This window comes from Antechinus flavipes, chromosome 2 (assembly GCF_016432865.1).
Source record: "Antechinus flavipes isolate AdamAnt ecotype Samford, QLD, Australia chromosome 2, AdamAnt_v2, whole genome shotgun sequence".
Lineage (NCBI taxonomy): Eukaryota > Metazoa > Chordata > Mammalia > Dasyuromorphia > Dasyuridae > Antechinus > Antechinus flavipes.
In genome coordinates, this window is record NC_067399.1 from 104,715,698 (window position 1) to 104,732,101 (window position 16,404).

General features: G+C 32.3%; 1 protein-coding gene across 4 annotated transcripts in view; it reads left to right on the forward strand.

Annotated features, from left to right (window-relative positions):
* CCDC85A (coiled-coil domain containing 85A) overlaps positions 1–16,404 on the forward strand; it is a 229,590-nt gene that overhangs the window by 178,226 nt on the left and 34,960 nt on the right. For 3 of the 4 annotated variants that reach the window (XM_051975314.1, XM_051975315.1, XM_051975316.1), the window contains exon 3: positions 1,124–1,200. The exons of the other annotated variant lie outside the window; for it this stretch is intronic. In XM_051975314.1, coding sequence (XP_051831274.1) covers positions 1,124–1,200 — 77 coding nt within the window. The remainder of the gene's footprint in view (positions 1–1,123; positions 1,201–16,404) is intronic. 4 annotated transcript variants of the gene reach the window in all.

Genomic DNA, 16,404 nt, shown 5'->3' on the forward strand with positions numbered 1-16,404 from the left:
CATTCTTTCTCCAAGCTTATATATTAATAGAGTATGGTCCAATTACTATTTAGCCTCATGTGCTTGAGACCTCAGTGCATCAACTCAAGCCTCATCCCATTACAGCGGGGGTCTCAATTTATGATCCAAAAAGTGAGTTTTATCCATCTTCTGGGGCTTTGACAACATACTTTGGACTTAACTTGAAACTTGGATGAGGGTAACTCAAGTATTACCAAATGAGGGTCAACATTTGAGGGTTAATTTACAGAATCATTGGTTGAATTTATTTCTATCCTGTAAAATGAAAAAAAAAAGTGTCAAACTGTTCTGATTATTTTGATGTCATAGTCCTGGGATCACGTATTTGTGCAGATATGTTTTTCTTCTATCTTTCTATTTGTCTCTCCTTTCCTTTTTCTTCTTTCTCTGTTTCTCTCTGTCTTTGTTTCTGTCAGTCTGCCTTTCTTTCTCCTTTTCCCTCTTTCCTATCCTTTATCCTCCATTAGAATATAAGTTCCTTGTCAGTAAGAGTTTTCTCACTTATAATTCTATACGTAACACCTCGTGCCTGCCACTGGGGTGTGGCTTGATAATATTTGCTGATTGTGTTCTGTGGCAGGATGAGAGCTAGTAAGGATTGAAGATGGAAGATTTTAATATTTCTTTCAAAATCAGTGTATAAATGTATCACATTACAAAGAGGTCTCTCTTTCCTTTAGCCATTTTGCATAAGTGGTTATGCAACTTGTGTTTTTGGAGACTGTTTTAAAATAGTCTGCTACAATTTATTGTAAATTCAGAAAGCATAGGGTTAGGAGATGAGTAGGAGCTAATAAGCACTGTCTACAAGATGTTTACATGTAAAAAGCCTGGCTGGAGTCCAGGAATCTGGAATCTAACCACTTCCAAATTGGATTAATTCTTCAAAACATTACGCAATGACCTAAATTCACTTGTACAATCAGCAGTTTCTGTTTTTTCCCCCCTAGGGAGAATCAGACCCTTTGGGGGATTTGTTTATTTGTTTTTAGGAAGATTGGATAGTCATTACCTCTTCTGAATAAATCGAGTCAAAAATACCCTGACAGTGCACAAAACAAGACCTGTATGTATAATGTGAGTTCTTTCTTTTTAATTTTAGAATCAACCTTGTCCTATGTTAGGCAGCTGGAGGCAAGAGTAAGACAGCTGGAGGAGGAGAATCGCATGCTGCCCCAGGTGGGTGACTTATAGAAGCTCATAGTTAGACAGTATCTTTTGAGTTATAGCATTTTATTTTGAATTTTAAAACCTCAAATACACCATCCCCCTTTAAAACTAGAAGTCATTTTGCAAATTGTTTCTCAATACAGAATATATTAGGTTGTGGATATTCCCATTCATAGTGGTCATCCCATTTATTAGCCAACTTCTTTTGTGTCTTATGGAACATATGAAAATTGATTTTCTTAAATTAAGAGAGTAAAATAACCTAAATATGAAAGAAAGAAAGGAGAAATTAAAATAAATAGAAAATAGGGATGTTTTCAACATAATTGCACTTAACTCATATCTAAACCCACAGTATTCAATTTATATAGGAGTGAGGTTATTCATATGAAAAATCTGCTGAATCGTATTTTAAGCAAAATTGCAGATAGTTCAGAGGTTTAGTAGATTAATTATATTAGTTTTTAATGAAATGTGTTAGTGATACCATTGAACCTTTATTGCATCAGAAGAGTATAATTACTTTGGGTCTTCAAATTTCATCCCAAGGAAAGTAAAGCATAGTTTATTTTAGTATATTCAAATTCATGCTGAATTTCTGTCAATTTTATCTTTTAAGAGTTAGTTACTTGAAAGAAATGTTTTTTGTTTCTGTTGGAGGTGGTATGTGAAAATGTTGAGTTGGTGTTTGAAGACCAAAAATAGGCAAAATCATTCATTTTAGGTGGACTTGTCATTGCATTTTTGCAGCAAAAAATTTATACTAATTTAAAAAATAAAAGTTTTCCTAGGCAAATAGCAGCAAATTATTCTTGTAGTCTGGTGATAAATAATAGCCCAAGTAAAGATTGTTATAGCATATAATTGGTTATAATAAAAAAGAGAGATTTTTTTTATTGATGCAAAAGCTCTCTTGAAAACATAGTTTTAGATCTTTTTTATGCTAGTCAGTTTTTAACTATTTTTATTCCCTTCTCATTATGTACACATAAGTATTTCTCCTTATTTTCTGTTGATCAGCCATCTGGATGCTGATAATGAAACAAAATGAAATGATTCCTTTCTTTTCTCTACTTCTATGCCAAAAGTCATTTGTATCAAGAAATTTTTAAAAATGCATTTCTTTGCTTTCTACTATCCCTTTCTGTGCTCCTTTTTCCTTTACATTTCTCCTTTCATCCAGACTTCACCATGTGACAATGTTGTAGCTCTCCACAGAATTATATATGTATATGTGTATGATTATATGTGTGTGTATGTGTATGTGTGTACACTACTATATATACACACATATATGTATATGTGTTTATTATATATATGTTTCCTCAAACATTTTTCCTTTGTGTAAAAGGAGTCTCAGCTATGGTTTAGTATATGTATTCATGGTTCTATTTTTATATCTTTTCTCTAGTAAATGAAGAAGTGAAAAAAGAGACATCTAAATTTCTATAATGTGGCTCATATTAACAATTAAAATGTATCTCTTTTCATTCAGGAGTAGTGGAGGATTTAAAACACTTCCATATTTATTCTAAGAAATAATTAAATAAAAGTGAGCAAAATGTGTGCTAAGTGTCCTAAATAAAAATCAGTTGACTTCATCTGTACCCAAAGTGTTAATGTTTTCATGAGGGTATAGTGTGATATGATTATGTATGTGTGGTAGTGGTAGTGTGTGTGTGTGTGTGTGTGTGTGTGTGTGTGTATGCAGCAAGACTTCATCTTTTCAGAGCATTTTTAACATTAGGAAAGGAATTATAATATGATTACCTCAGAGAGTTAAATGGCTCCAATCACTTTTGAAATGTATTTCCATATTATGAGTGAAAGATATAAAGGACTAATTTTTTTTCTGAAAATATTATGACAGAGGATCTGCTCTTAACAGATGTCACTGTAAAGGAAATTACCAAAATTTGAACATATGGTGACAGATGTGTGTTCTTTCCAGGAAATCTGTAGTTCTGGTACAATCCAAATTAATAGAGCTCAGTTGGGTCATTCTTAATTGAGGATACAATATTTATTTACAGTTAGATTAGTTTAGATAAAGCATTTATTAAGCTCTTACTCTGTTTTAGTAACACTGCAAACTCAGAGAATATAAATAAAGTAAAGAGTTCCTATCTTGGAGGAGCTTACATTCCAATAGGAGAAAACAATACATAAGTCATAAGCCAAGAAGAAGGGTGGTGATGATGGGGAATAAGGTGCCATTTTAGGGGCATTTGATAAAATCAATTAGTGCCAATTCTTCTCATAGTACAAAGCTCTTACTTTTTCAGACTGAATGAGAACCGTTTAAGTTTAATAATATAGGAAGGCTAAAGTTGTTATCCTATATATTTCATAAAATTCTCACATACTTTATATCCAGCAATGTCTTTTCATATTTTTTTTGACTTATATCTATTTAGTCTTTGGAATCAGAAAAAAGGAACTGAAAAGATAAATATGCTAGGTCATGATACATTATCTTAGAGTAGGTGTTATATAAAGGGAATCATGTAATTGGGAAAATAAAACTTAGATTATGATTACACAAAGATGCATGCTATTTTCTAAATTGTCTTCCAAGAGGAAAGGAAAAAAGTATTGTTTTAAATACACATTAAATATTATAAGATGCATAGAGTAATGATTGTAAATAACAATGAAGGTAACAGTGTTCTGAATTTTCTTCAAGGAAGATATTTTTTTCTATATCTTTAGCCTATTTTCAAGGTCACTTCCATGTGTCAAGTAGCATTTTGGCATAACTCAATCTCAACACTTGGTTTTTCAATTACCAAAACTTAGTATCTTGATTAAAATGGCTTTATCCTTCTGCTATTCTTCTGTAGAAGGTATGAACTTTCTACTCAGGTTCATAAGCTTTCATTTAACTTGAAACTACAACAAAAAGCATGAAAAGATAATTGAAAATTGGAAACCTGAGCATTTTTCTTGACTATTCTGAGTCTTTATCAGTTTTGTAGTTCGATTAAGAAAGACTATTTCATAGAGAAGCAAATATATCACTAGAATTTGTAATAGTTCATTATTTGTATTGTTTATTGTTTTCAGTGATTCATAGCTATGAGATAAAAAATTATTACACATAATATAGGAAAGCAGATTTTTTCCAATAAGTTTACATCCTTAAATAGGCATCAGAGAAAGGGTAGATTACTTTTACATGTATACATTCATATATATATATCACATTAAATGTTAAGTGATACAAAAATGCCTTTTATACTCCTGTGAATTCTTCCATATTACAGAATGAAGGAAATCTTTCTTAGTGGCTCTAAGGAGACATTGGGGGAAAGGATTTGAACTTTGAGTTGGTTGTACCTGGGAGTTAGAAAAGTAAGTCAGTAAACATTTATGAAGCGTCTGCTATGTGCCAAATACTGTGATAAGTGTGGAGGATACAAAGAAAGGTAAAGGACGGTCCCTGTTCTTGAGGAACTTATAATCTAATGGGAGAAATAACATATAAACGATGTATAAACAAGATTTTATTTTTATGTAAAAACTGGATAAATTGAAAATTATCAACAGAGGGAAAGAATTGGAATTAAGAGGGATTAAGAAAGACCTGTGGAAGGTAAGATTTTAGCTGGAATTTGAAGGAAGTTAGGAAAGTCAGGGAGTGGAGATGAGAAGGGAGAACATTCCAGGCATAAAAGATAGCCAGTGAAAATATTTGTGTCTTGTCTGAAGAATAGTAAGGAGGCCAGTGTTACTAGATAATATACAGAAAAATAGAAGGTATAGGAAGCCTGGGAAAAATGTGTGTGTGTGTGTGTGTGTGTGTGTGTGTGTGTGTGTACATGGGTTTTGTTTGTGGGGGTAAGAAGTGAGGAATGGGGCAATTTATGAAGGGCTGTTAAACTGCTTACAGAGGCAATTTTTATATTTGATTTTAAAGGTGATAGGAAACTACTAGAAGTTATTGGGTAGGGGCTAAACCTTCACTTCAGGAAGATTACTTTGATAGCTGAATGGAGGATAGATTGAAATGAGTAGGGACTTATGGCAGGTGTATCACCCAGCACACTATTCTAGTTCCAGGCATGGTGGATATGTGATTTGGTTAATTGTCAAATGCTGGCTAATCTTTGGTTCTTTTTTTCAAAACTTAAACTTTTGGCCCTAAAACATAATTGTATTGACCACTTAGTTATAATTTAAACATGGGTTTTAGTATTTAGCATTACAAGTACACTCTAATATTTTTGGTTTAGGCAAAGAAAAGTATTTGGGGGAGATGGCAAAGAATTCACCTAGTTAAGGGTCAGGGGGCTTCAGCCCTGTACCTGCTTCAACAGCTAACCACACGTATGTTAACTTTAGGACAGTCCTTTATTTCCTTAGGTCTCAATTTCTTTATCTACTTCAAAAAAGAATTTGAATAAGTGATTACTAAGGTCACTTTCAGTTCTGAACTTTTTAATTATGCAAGTTTTATTATTTTAGAAGTATTTGGTTATAGGTGCACATACAAACTAGTATGGGGAATGTTTATTTTTAAACAGTCCGTTGTTAAAGATGCTTTCTAGGAATCAGCCTGAAGACATGAATACTCTTTTTTTTTTAATTAAAGTTTTTTATTCTTCAAAATATATGCATGGATAATTCTTTGACATTAACCCTTGCAAAACCTTGTGTTCCAATTCCCCCCACCCTTCTCCCATCCCCTCTCCTAGATGGCAAGTAGTACATCTAGGTACGTGTTAAACATGGTAGAAATCTATTTTAAATCCAATATTTGTTTACATATTTATACAATTATCTTATTGCACAAGAAAAATCAAATCAAACCAGAAAATAAATTGAGAAAGAAAAGAAAATGCAAGCAAACAAAAAAAAGTGAAAATGCTATGTTGTGAAACACCCAGTTCCTACAGTCCTCTCTCTGGGTGTAGGTGACTCTCTTCATAACAAACTCATTGGAACTGGCCTGAATTGGACATGAATATTCCTAAAGCATATGTAGTTACAAAAATGAATAAGCTTATTCATTTTAAAAAGTGTTCTCTCATATATATTCTTTGCTATACATTAAATAGGCACTCATATATCTGACTTATGGACCCCCCTCTGATTAAGCAAAACATAAAAGCCTTATTTTCAAAAGTAATTTTTGAATCCACAAATGAATATCCAGTTAGTTAAGAAAAAACATATAGCCCTAAAGAGAATAATATAGCACCCACTTAAAATTGTTAGGAAATTTCTTAGTGTTTTGATCTTAATTTTATTTATACACCTTAAATATTCATTTATTTATTGTGACCAGAGATTTATGTTCATAGTTAACCTTAACAATATATTTTTTATTATTATTTTTATTTTTCCTAGTTACTTGTAAAACAAATTTTTTTGATTGCGCCTATGCGTGCACACACACACACACACACAAACACATATTCATTTTTCTGATATTTCCATATGAATTATGTTGGGAGAGAAAAATTAGAACAAAAAGGAAAAAACACAAGAAAAAAAGAAAAACAGAAGAAAAAAAATGAACATAGTATGTGTTGATCTACATTCAGTCTCCATAGTTTTCCCTGTTGATTTGAATAGCATTTTTCATCCAAAGTTTATTGGGATTGCCTTAGATCACTGAACCACTAAGAACAAATCTATCATAGTTTTAGCAAAGCCTCAGTTTATATAAAATGTTCCAGGCTTTTCTGAAATCACCCTGTTTATCATTTTAAATAATATTTTATTACTATAATATACCATAACTTGTTCAGTCATTTCCCAATTGATGGGCATCTTTTCATTTCCCAATTCTTTGCCATCACCAAAAGAGCTGCTACAGAAATTTTTGCATATGTAGGTCCTTTTCTCCTCTTTTATGATGTCTTTCAGATACATATCTAATAGTGGTATGGCTAGATGAAAGGGTATACACATTTTATACCCTCCAGAATGGTAGGATTTGTTCACAACTTCACCAACAATACATTAGTGTTCCAATTTTCCCACATTCCCTCCAATATTTATCATTACCTTTCCTGTCATTTTAGCTGATCTGATGGGTATGAGATGGTATCTTAGAACTGTTTTAGTGTGCATTTCTCTAATCAATAGTGATTTAGAACATTCAGATTTAGGCTATAATTTCTTCATCTGAAAATTGTCTATTCATGTCCTTTGACCATTGATCAGTTGGGGAATGACTTGTTTCCTTATAAATACGACTCAGTTCTATATATTTTAGAAATGAGGCCTTTATCAGAAACACTGGCTGAAAAAAACTTTGCAACTTTCTGTTTCCTTTCTAATCTTGGCTGTATTAGTTTTGTTTGTGAGAAAAAATTTAATTTAATGTAATAAAAATTATCCATTTTTCATTTTACCATAAATTCCATAATTGCCACAAATTCCTCCCTTCTCCAAAGATCTGAAGGATGATAAGAAAAGTATTAAATGAAGATACTGTATCTAGGTTAGGACTAAGGATAGTCAAGACAGCAGCCTAAGAAACAACAGATAAAGGATCACACAAAGAGAAACCTTTTTAAGTTAATAATATATTTTTGATTATAGAAAACTGTTCTGTCTGTAGTTTGTATACTTTTATTTATGGTAAGTCAAACTAGTACTGTATAATGAAAAATATCATGGGATTTATGTTCAAAAGGCTTGGTTTGGAATGTAGATTCTACTGCTTACCATCTGCAGCAGTCTTTTAACTTTTATAAATCTGTTTGCTCCTCTGTAAAAAGGGAGTGGGGTGGACTGGATGGGGCTCAAAAACCTCTATGACCATCATGTGACCTATGTTGCCTAACCTTTCTGGATCTTCATTTCCTCATCTGTGAAAAGAGAGCATTAAAGTCACTAATTTCCAACCATTTCACTATTTCTAAATCTGCATCCTGAAACTTGACCCCTAAATTTCATGCAGTTCTGTGGGTATACTTTTCAAACACTGAAAAACACAGTTTCAAACTTTGTCAAATGCTAACAGATATGACCAATTCTGAAAATGTGTTTATTGGTCTGTTTAAAACTGATTTTGTTCATGAACAAATGAAAAAAATGTTTGAATGTATATTCATGTGTTTGAATTTTCATTGGGATCCAGGTTTAATGAACACTTTCAACTGTAATTATACTATATTGTTTAAAATAATAAATTAGTATTTATGCATTGAAAGTATAATTCATGTTTGACTTTGTAAAAAATAGTTACTTCTTACCTGCAGATTGAGATTCACTCTTTATGTTAAAAAAAATCTCCCATCTATTCTCATTTCTGCTTCTGGTGGATATTAAAGTTAGTAGCACCCCCAAAGGTATTCTTGAGACATGAAGTATACAATTGTCTGCTGTTCCAAAGTCAATTACACTCATTTGTTAAAATTTTATTGGGATATATGGTCTTTTTCATCAAATGTGCTGCTTTTCTAGCAACCTTGACAACTGCATGGATAGCAAAATCTTCTGGCATTCCCTCTCTGAGGTCCTCCCCACAAACAAATTTTCTATCTCTAGAGACTTTCTCAAGAACAAGCATTCTGAAGCCAGCTTTCAGGACTGTTTAAGGATATCCTGACTTTTTTCCCACCCTGCATACATTCTGTGTATGTTCAATTGATATATATGGAAGTCTTAGCCTTTAGAACACCACTGGGTGCCCTCTCTCAGAAAGTGGTTCTATTTTTATAATGCTTTTGCATATATATAAAAGTCTAATTTTATACATGAAAGTGAATGTCTCCTCATATAATTTGATTACAATGGAGCTTTACAATGTTGCCTTTCAGTGCAATGGGAAACTGATGGGAACCACTACTAGAACAGCTAAACAAAGGAAAAGGACCTGTCACTGTTGCCAGAAGTGTGGACGAGAGCACACAAGAGCTAAGGGAATTGAGCTTTCTACTTCCATGGCAACGCAGCTGAAGTCCAGCATCATGGCTCTGATGTGCCTAACCTAATTATGCAGAGGTTATTTAATGTGCTGGACAGAGACATAAGAGAGGGTATTACCTGGAAATTAGATGTTACTCATGTCTTTCCAATTCATTCCTTTGAATTGCCTAAGATTTTGCATATTTTTCTATAAGCTCCATTATGCCTTTAATCTCCCCCCTTCCCTTTTTGTTCAAAAAATATTTTCATCTCCTAGAGGAACATATTTAGTTGTCTTCTTGAGGTTGATGTTACTCAGAAAAATTAGTAACTAGTGCCCAGATAACAGCCACAAAATGGCTTTTGTGGAACCTAATAGCAAAATGGTGTTGTTCTGATACCATTTGCATGGAAATTACTATTCATCTACTACTCTGCAAAATTAGTTTTCCATGAATAGGAACCCTAATTATGTTGAAGAAACTGGGTCTGATATGGAGTCTTCCAACTGGCAAAAAATACTCTCAACTTATTAGGCCATAGCTATTGCTGAAGTTGTATTGGGAGTAATAATCTCATCCAATTTAATGTTGCTTGTTGATTTCCATTTTCTCTTAATTTATCTGCTTGAGAAGCATTTGAAATAAGATAGGATCATGTATTTAGATCTAAAAGAGACCTTTGAATTCATCTAATCCTCATTTTAAAAGTAATGAAGCTGAATGTCTTAAGGGTTAAGTCTTGCCCAAGGTCACACAGACCACTTTATAAATTCATATCTTAATAGGACTTTATGAGAGTCTGTGTGAACTGCACAAGTAGCTGTAGAAGTATGATTTGATGTCAGTAGAAGTTTGATTTTATTCATCTGAATATATTTCTTCACCAATGAAGACTGAAAATCCTTTATGCTTTAGCAGATGGTTTCAAGAGATATTGTGGCCAAAAATAATTTGTCATCTGGTAAACCATTTTTTTTTTTGCAGATGAACTTCTCTGAGCTTACAGAGATTGATCTTTATTTGACATATCCATGATTATATTGAGACATTTAAGATTCCCCAGCCTGATAGGAGTGTTGGAGATTGTATTCTATTGGCACAGGTTAATGCTTAGCAGAGGGCCCGGTATACAATAGGCGCTTAATAGATGCTTGTTAAATTACTATCTTACTCCAATAGACTATGAGAATCCAGGCTCATCCAACATTATAATGACCATGTGGTTTATTCTTAATTGGTGTATTGGTTTGGTGCTTTGTTGGAGCTGTGACTTCTACCAGAAGAGAGAGAATTCATACCAATCAAATCACAAATTCATCAAAGTGCCATAAGAAATCCTCCATCAAAGTGTTTCCATATGGTATTGTGATCCTGGATTCTTGGTTATGGCAGGAAAATAAAATCTGTGGAAATTCCTTTGAAGCTAGAAGTTCTTAAAAATTTAAAGTCTTAAGCATACTTTATAAAGGATCAAACTAACTTACTAAAGACTTCTGAGTTTAAAAACATACATCAAGGATATTTTAAAAGTTGAAGCATAAAGTTTCAAACTGTGCTAAGATTTTTGGAATACTCTGTATATCACAGAACAAGTGACTTGTTCATTTTTTGTTTCTCACTCTTGCCATGTAGTTTGCCCACTTCCTTACCCAGTCAAACATATTCTGGGTGATATTTATATTACTTCCTAAATGCAATATAGCTTAAGAGGTATAATATTGGCCTTGGAAACAAGAAAATCTGGATTTAAATTTGTGCGACTGGTCGTGTGACCTTTGCCAAAACACTTGATTTCTCAGAATTCTAGGAAGCTCATTAAAATAAGTTGCAGAGGTGCTGACCTGCACTGGCAGGGTGCATCCCTTCCTGGGAACTCTTCCTAGCCTAATGAAATCATAAGTCCAGCCCTTATCCTGTTCCTTCTTACATAATCTTCGATAATATTCCATTGTCTACTCATTTCCATCATGTGTCTTTTCATTGTGTCCCTCTCTGGCTACTGTTTTCCTACATGGGTTCTTTTTCCCTTTTGGTATATAAGTTCTTGAAGGCAGTGAATGTCTTTGCTCTTCCATTTGTATCTATAATACTTAGCATAATACTAGACATATAGTAAACACAATAAATACTTTAAAAACCATTCCTATATCCATTGTAAATTCTGTGACTTATAATTTTGTTTTTTCTGAGATTTCACATTCCATGATACATAGTCATAGGATATTACTATGATAATATTTGTGAAATGGACTTTAATGACAGTAGGTAATTTGGGGTAATTGAAATTACTGTGTAATTTTCCAAATATATTCTGTCCCTTATGGTTAATTCAGATTAATTTGTTGATTGTCCATGTGCAGTGTCTAGGCTAAATTAGAGGCTATTCATCTAGTTCTAATGCTGGAGAAACTGAGTCAAGACAGAGATTGATTTTTAATATTTTAATTGTGTATAAATTAATTTAATTTAATATTTTAATTAATTTAAATATTAATAAATTAATAAAAATTAATTTAATTTTAAAAATGTTAATATTTTAATTAATAATTATTTTAATAATAATTTAATTTAAGAGTTTTAGATTAGCTGAGGCTAGCCAGCTGCATGGGATTCTTGTCTCAAAGCATTCAGCAGTGAACAACTAAGTCAGGAGACTTATATAGCTAGGGGAAACAAAGGCAGATAAGGGGATGAGGATATTGGGTGACTGGACAAGCCATAATTCCTGGAAAGGATCATAACTTATCCTGATAGGATAGGGTTAAGATAAGAAGGTCAGAGAGCAAAGAAGGGGAAATTATCTCAGCGGGCATTTGAGATAAGGCATCTGAAATTTTATGACTCAATGGTATTTCAGGGCCTCTTTTCTAACTTAATTTCCCCATTCCTAAGGAACAAAGGAGTGGGGCTATAATAATTTTATTCAGGGCACAACATAATAATTTTAGTAATTCAGTGCATAACACAGTTACATATCATGTTCTGGGCAATATACTTTTAATATAATATATGTAATATACTTAATTTTGCATTGTGGATATTTAGGCTAATCTCTTTGGCATTGTAATAGATTTTACTGAGAAGGGAGACATAATTAATCCAATGCTATGTAGAAATATACTACTACTGCTACTATATGCACACATATTAATAACAGTAATATTACCTATTACATATGTAGTGCATTAAGTTTTTCCAAGCAGTTTACAAATATTATCTCATTTTATCCTTTTAATACTCATTGGAGGGAGGTACTATTATTATTTCCATTTTAAAAATGAGGAAACTGAGGCAGACAAAGATTAAATGACTTGCTGAGGATCATATATCTAGTTAGTGCCTGAAGCAGCTGTTCAACTCAGGTTTTCCTAACTCCTGCTCTTGTGCTCTTTCCATATCACTGTATGGTTTCCTAGCTTAGTAAGTATGTAAAAGATAGTATGATGTCATGGGGGAGACGATAGAGTTTAATAGAAATTTTTCTCCTCTTAAGAGGAAGATACTTGCTATGTTTGAAAGAAGTAGAGATGAAGCTGATAGATTGGGAGAAATTGAAATTTAGAGAGAAAAAGAGGGTAATTGAGGGGTAAATCTGCTGGAAGTGTTGGGAGGAGACAGAATCAAGGAGTTTGGTTTGGCTATGAGATGAAGAGATAGGGATGAGAGACAATTGATGGAAGATTTTATCAGTAAAGAAATGATTAGAAATGAAACATAGATTAATAGGAGTGATAATTTTTAAAGGATGTGCAATAAGAATCCTGAAATGATAATAAAAAATTCTCTAAGTCATTGGTCATTTTGGGAGAGAGAGATAGATAGAGAAAGAGAGAAACAGAGACAGAGAGATAGACAGAGACAGATGGACAGAGAGAAAAAGGGAGGGAGAGAAGGAGAGAGGGAGGGAGGGAGATAGGGAGAGAGAAAGATATCAGAACTATTATTGCAATTTGATGGGATAATTTTCTTTCTAAATAAAGCCACATAATCATATTGATAAAATATCTTTCCCTTTGTTTCCAGAGTAATGGGTATCTACAATGGTGGAGAAATTATTTAACTTTGGAATATGTCTTTGTGTCTGTATCCTAAATATGGGTTTGTACAATTTTGGAATTCATTTTTATGCAAACACATAAGCCTTTTTATGAACATTTTAATTAGAAGGGTATGGAAAATCTTCCCAGCTTCCTTATACTTAATCTCATCCTGATTATCATGTTATGAAAGAATGGATTTCATCACCTCTCAGATGTGTGTATACCAAGTACTAGAATGAACAATCTTACTTTTTTCTCTATTTCAAAGATTATTATTTTTGTATCTCAGGCTTTTCTTGGAATTAGGACTTTTGGTTTATTTTAGATTTAAAGCTTTTTTGATTAAAAGGTTATCTATTCTAGTCTTTTTTAAAATGCAGTTTGTGACTATTGCAGTGCATTTGTGATGTTGCTGATAGGAGTATTCTTCCAGTTGTGAAGTTCCCAGCTCATCCATGCTCACTCCTTTCATGTAGTTCTTTATTATGGCCTCCCAAAAATTGACCATAGATGGTCTACCAAACCAAGATAACATGTCAGAATAAACATTGGCAATTATGATTTCAAAGATATCACTTTGAAAACTGTACAAAAAGCTAAAAATATGAGTTATAATTAATAAATATATCTAATAAGCAAAGCTTTAATCCCAGTTTTTCCATTTTATTATTATATGTATAAAATTGGGTAAATCACTTAACTTATTGGTTTCCATATCTTTCAAATGAGTTAGTTGTATTAGATGATTTCTGAGATCCCTTCAGTTGAAAGTTCATGATTGTATTAATCTTGGTAGAAATGTTAACGAATTGTTGAAATGGTAAATTGCTACTATGGCTCTGAGTAATTGAAAATGGCTTTATCTACAAAATCTAAAATAGGAAAAACATACTACCTAGTGGCAATGGCATTTATAACTACATCTTCTTATGAATTAATATGGGCTAAATACAAGAGGCAATTTAACCCAATTTATGTATGCCTATGAGATTTGAAACTTTCTCATATGTAAAAGGAAAGAGCTAAAATTGTTAACTGAATCATACAATAGAGTTGATTAAAAATCTGAAGTAATACCAAGAGTGACCTTTGGGCTTGAATGATTCAGGCTGTATTAATAATCAAATGATCAAGTGAAGCAGAAATGAAGCCTAATGAAGATGTCGAATTTCCATAAAGGAACTTTTTTGAAGATCCTATGAAATGTAAAGTAGGAGTGAGATGAGACAATGAAGAGAAAAATCTAGATATGGAAATGTTAGTTAATTAACCTTTAAATACTTCTGACTTATATTCAAAGGTCATGATTTTGTCTTGCAATAAATATGTGCACTTTTATGGGTTTCATTCATAAGATCATAGGTTCATATCATCACAAAATTTAGCATTAGATAACTTTTCCTTCCCTTCTCCCTTATTCCCCCAAAGAGAAAGTAATACATTAAAAAAGAAAGACTTAAGGCAGACCAGAAATCATTCTTTTGAGAAAATATTGTGGGACATAGGATTACCATATATACAATTATATCTGTATCTTTTGTTTTATATATATATATATATATGTATATTTTAATATATGTATATATGTGTACATATAAATACACATGCTTATATATATAATATAGTTATAAGATGTAAAAGCAATGTTTACAGGAGAAAAGCAATCCATTTATAAAACATAGTTGATTTAGTCAGTTCACCACAAATGGTTGCTGCTTCGTATATGTATGTGTTATAGATTATTTAATCATTCTTTTTCATCCATCAATCTGAATAGTTTATATTTTTTGTAAATATTCATCCATTTTACTTAGATTATCAGTTATGTTGGCAGGTAATTAGGGCAAATAACTCCTAATAATTTCTTTGATTTCATCTTCACTGATGGTGCATTTACCTCATTCATTTTTGATAGTAATAATTTCATTTTCTTCTTTCATATTATCCAATGCTTTATCTGTTTTATTGATTTGTAACAACTTTTAAATTTGACTTTCTGCTCCAAGTCTATCCCTTACTTCACTCTATTCCATCAATAGCCAACGTGATTTTCCAAAAGTGTTGACCTGACCATTATAGCCTCCAAAATTTTTAGCTTTTAATGACTTACAACTTCATTGACTCTTTTGGGATATTTAAAATTCTCTACTATCTGCCCCATTCCTATATTCCCAACCACCTCAATTCTTCCGTGTACATATTAGCTTACTCTCTATTCTTCAAACAACAGGTACTTGTTTCATAAGGGATGACTATTAGAAAGTCAACTCTAAGCAGCTAAATGATTATCAAGTTTTTTGTGCATTTACACCTCAGAAATTAGCAATTGTTATAAAATAATACTTGATTTAATGTTTTGTTGATTGTTAGCTTAGGAAAGTTTTAATAAAGCAAATTAACCTTAAAAGTGCATGTGCATACCTTTTCAATTTTCTTAGAGGGCTAGGTTGTTAGCCATTTTTATTCTATAAACATTACTTGACCTTAGGGAATGAAGTCATCACTAGACTTTAGGTCTGATGATTATAGAATATAATAACTGGCATTTTTAACAGCATTTTAAGACTTGCAAAGTGCTTTATATTCATTACCTCATTGAGCCTTATAAAATACCAAAACCCAAGTCAAGGTGTTCTCCCTCCTTATCTCTACATTTTAGAATCCCTGGCTTCTTTCAGGAGTCTGATGAAATCTCACCTTCAGAAGAAGAGTCTTTCCTAATTACTTCATCAGCTAATATCTATTTCCTTAAAAATACTCTATATATGCTTTGTATGCAATTATGGAGGTATTTATTTTCACCTCCATTAGAATGTAAGGATCTTGAAGGCATAAACTATTTTGCTTTTTCCAAGTGTCCTTAGCAATTAGTCCAGGGTGTAGCAAATGTTAAGCACTTAATATATGTTGATTTATTGGTAGAAAATCCCATCCTCAATGGAATTTTTTTAGCAAACATGTTGATAGTATAGAAATATCTTTGGCATCTTAATGATAGGAATTACACATTTGAATATGAAGTAATTATTATTTTCAATGTGTTCCCTGCTTCTGCAAATACTTTATAGTAAAAGTATTAGTAAGGAGAAATAAAGGAAAAATAAAGAAATAATAAAAGAAAGGCAAATATAATAATTGCCATATGATAACTAATTATGGGGTTGAAACTTTTGAAAACTGATAGATAACTAGGGCCCATCCTAATAACCTATAAAACTGCCAGAGAAAAGTGGAGTTGTTTTAATAACCAGATATATAGCATTTACCCTCAAGATGCAAAGCAGGTGTCCTGTTAGATTAAAGGA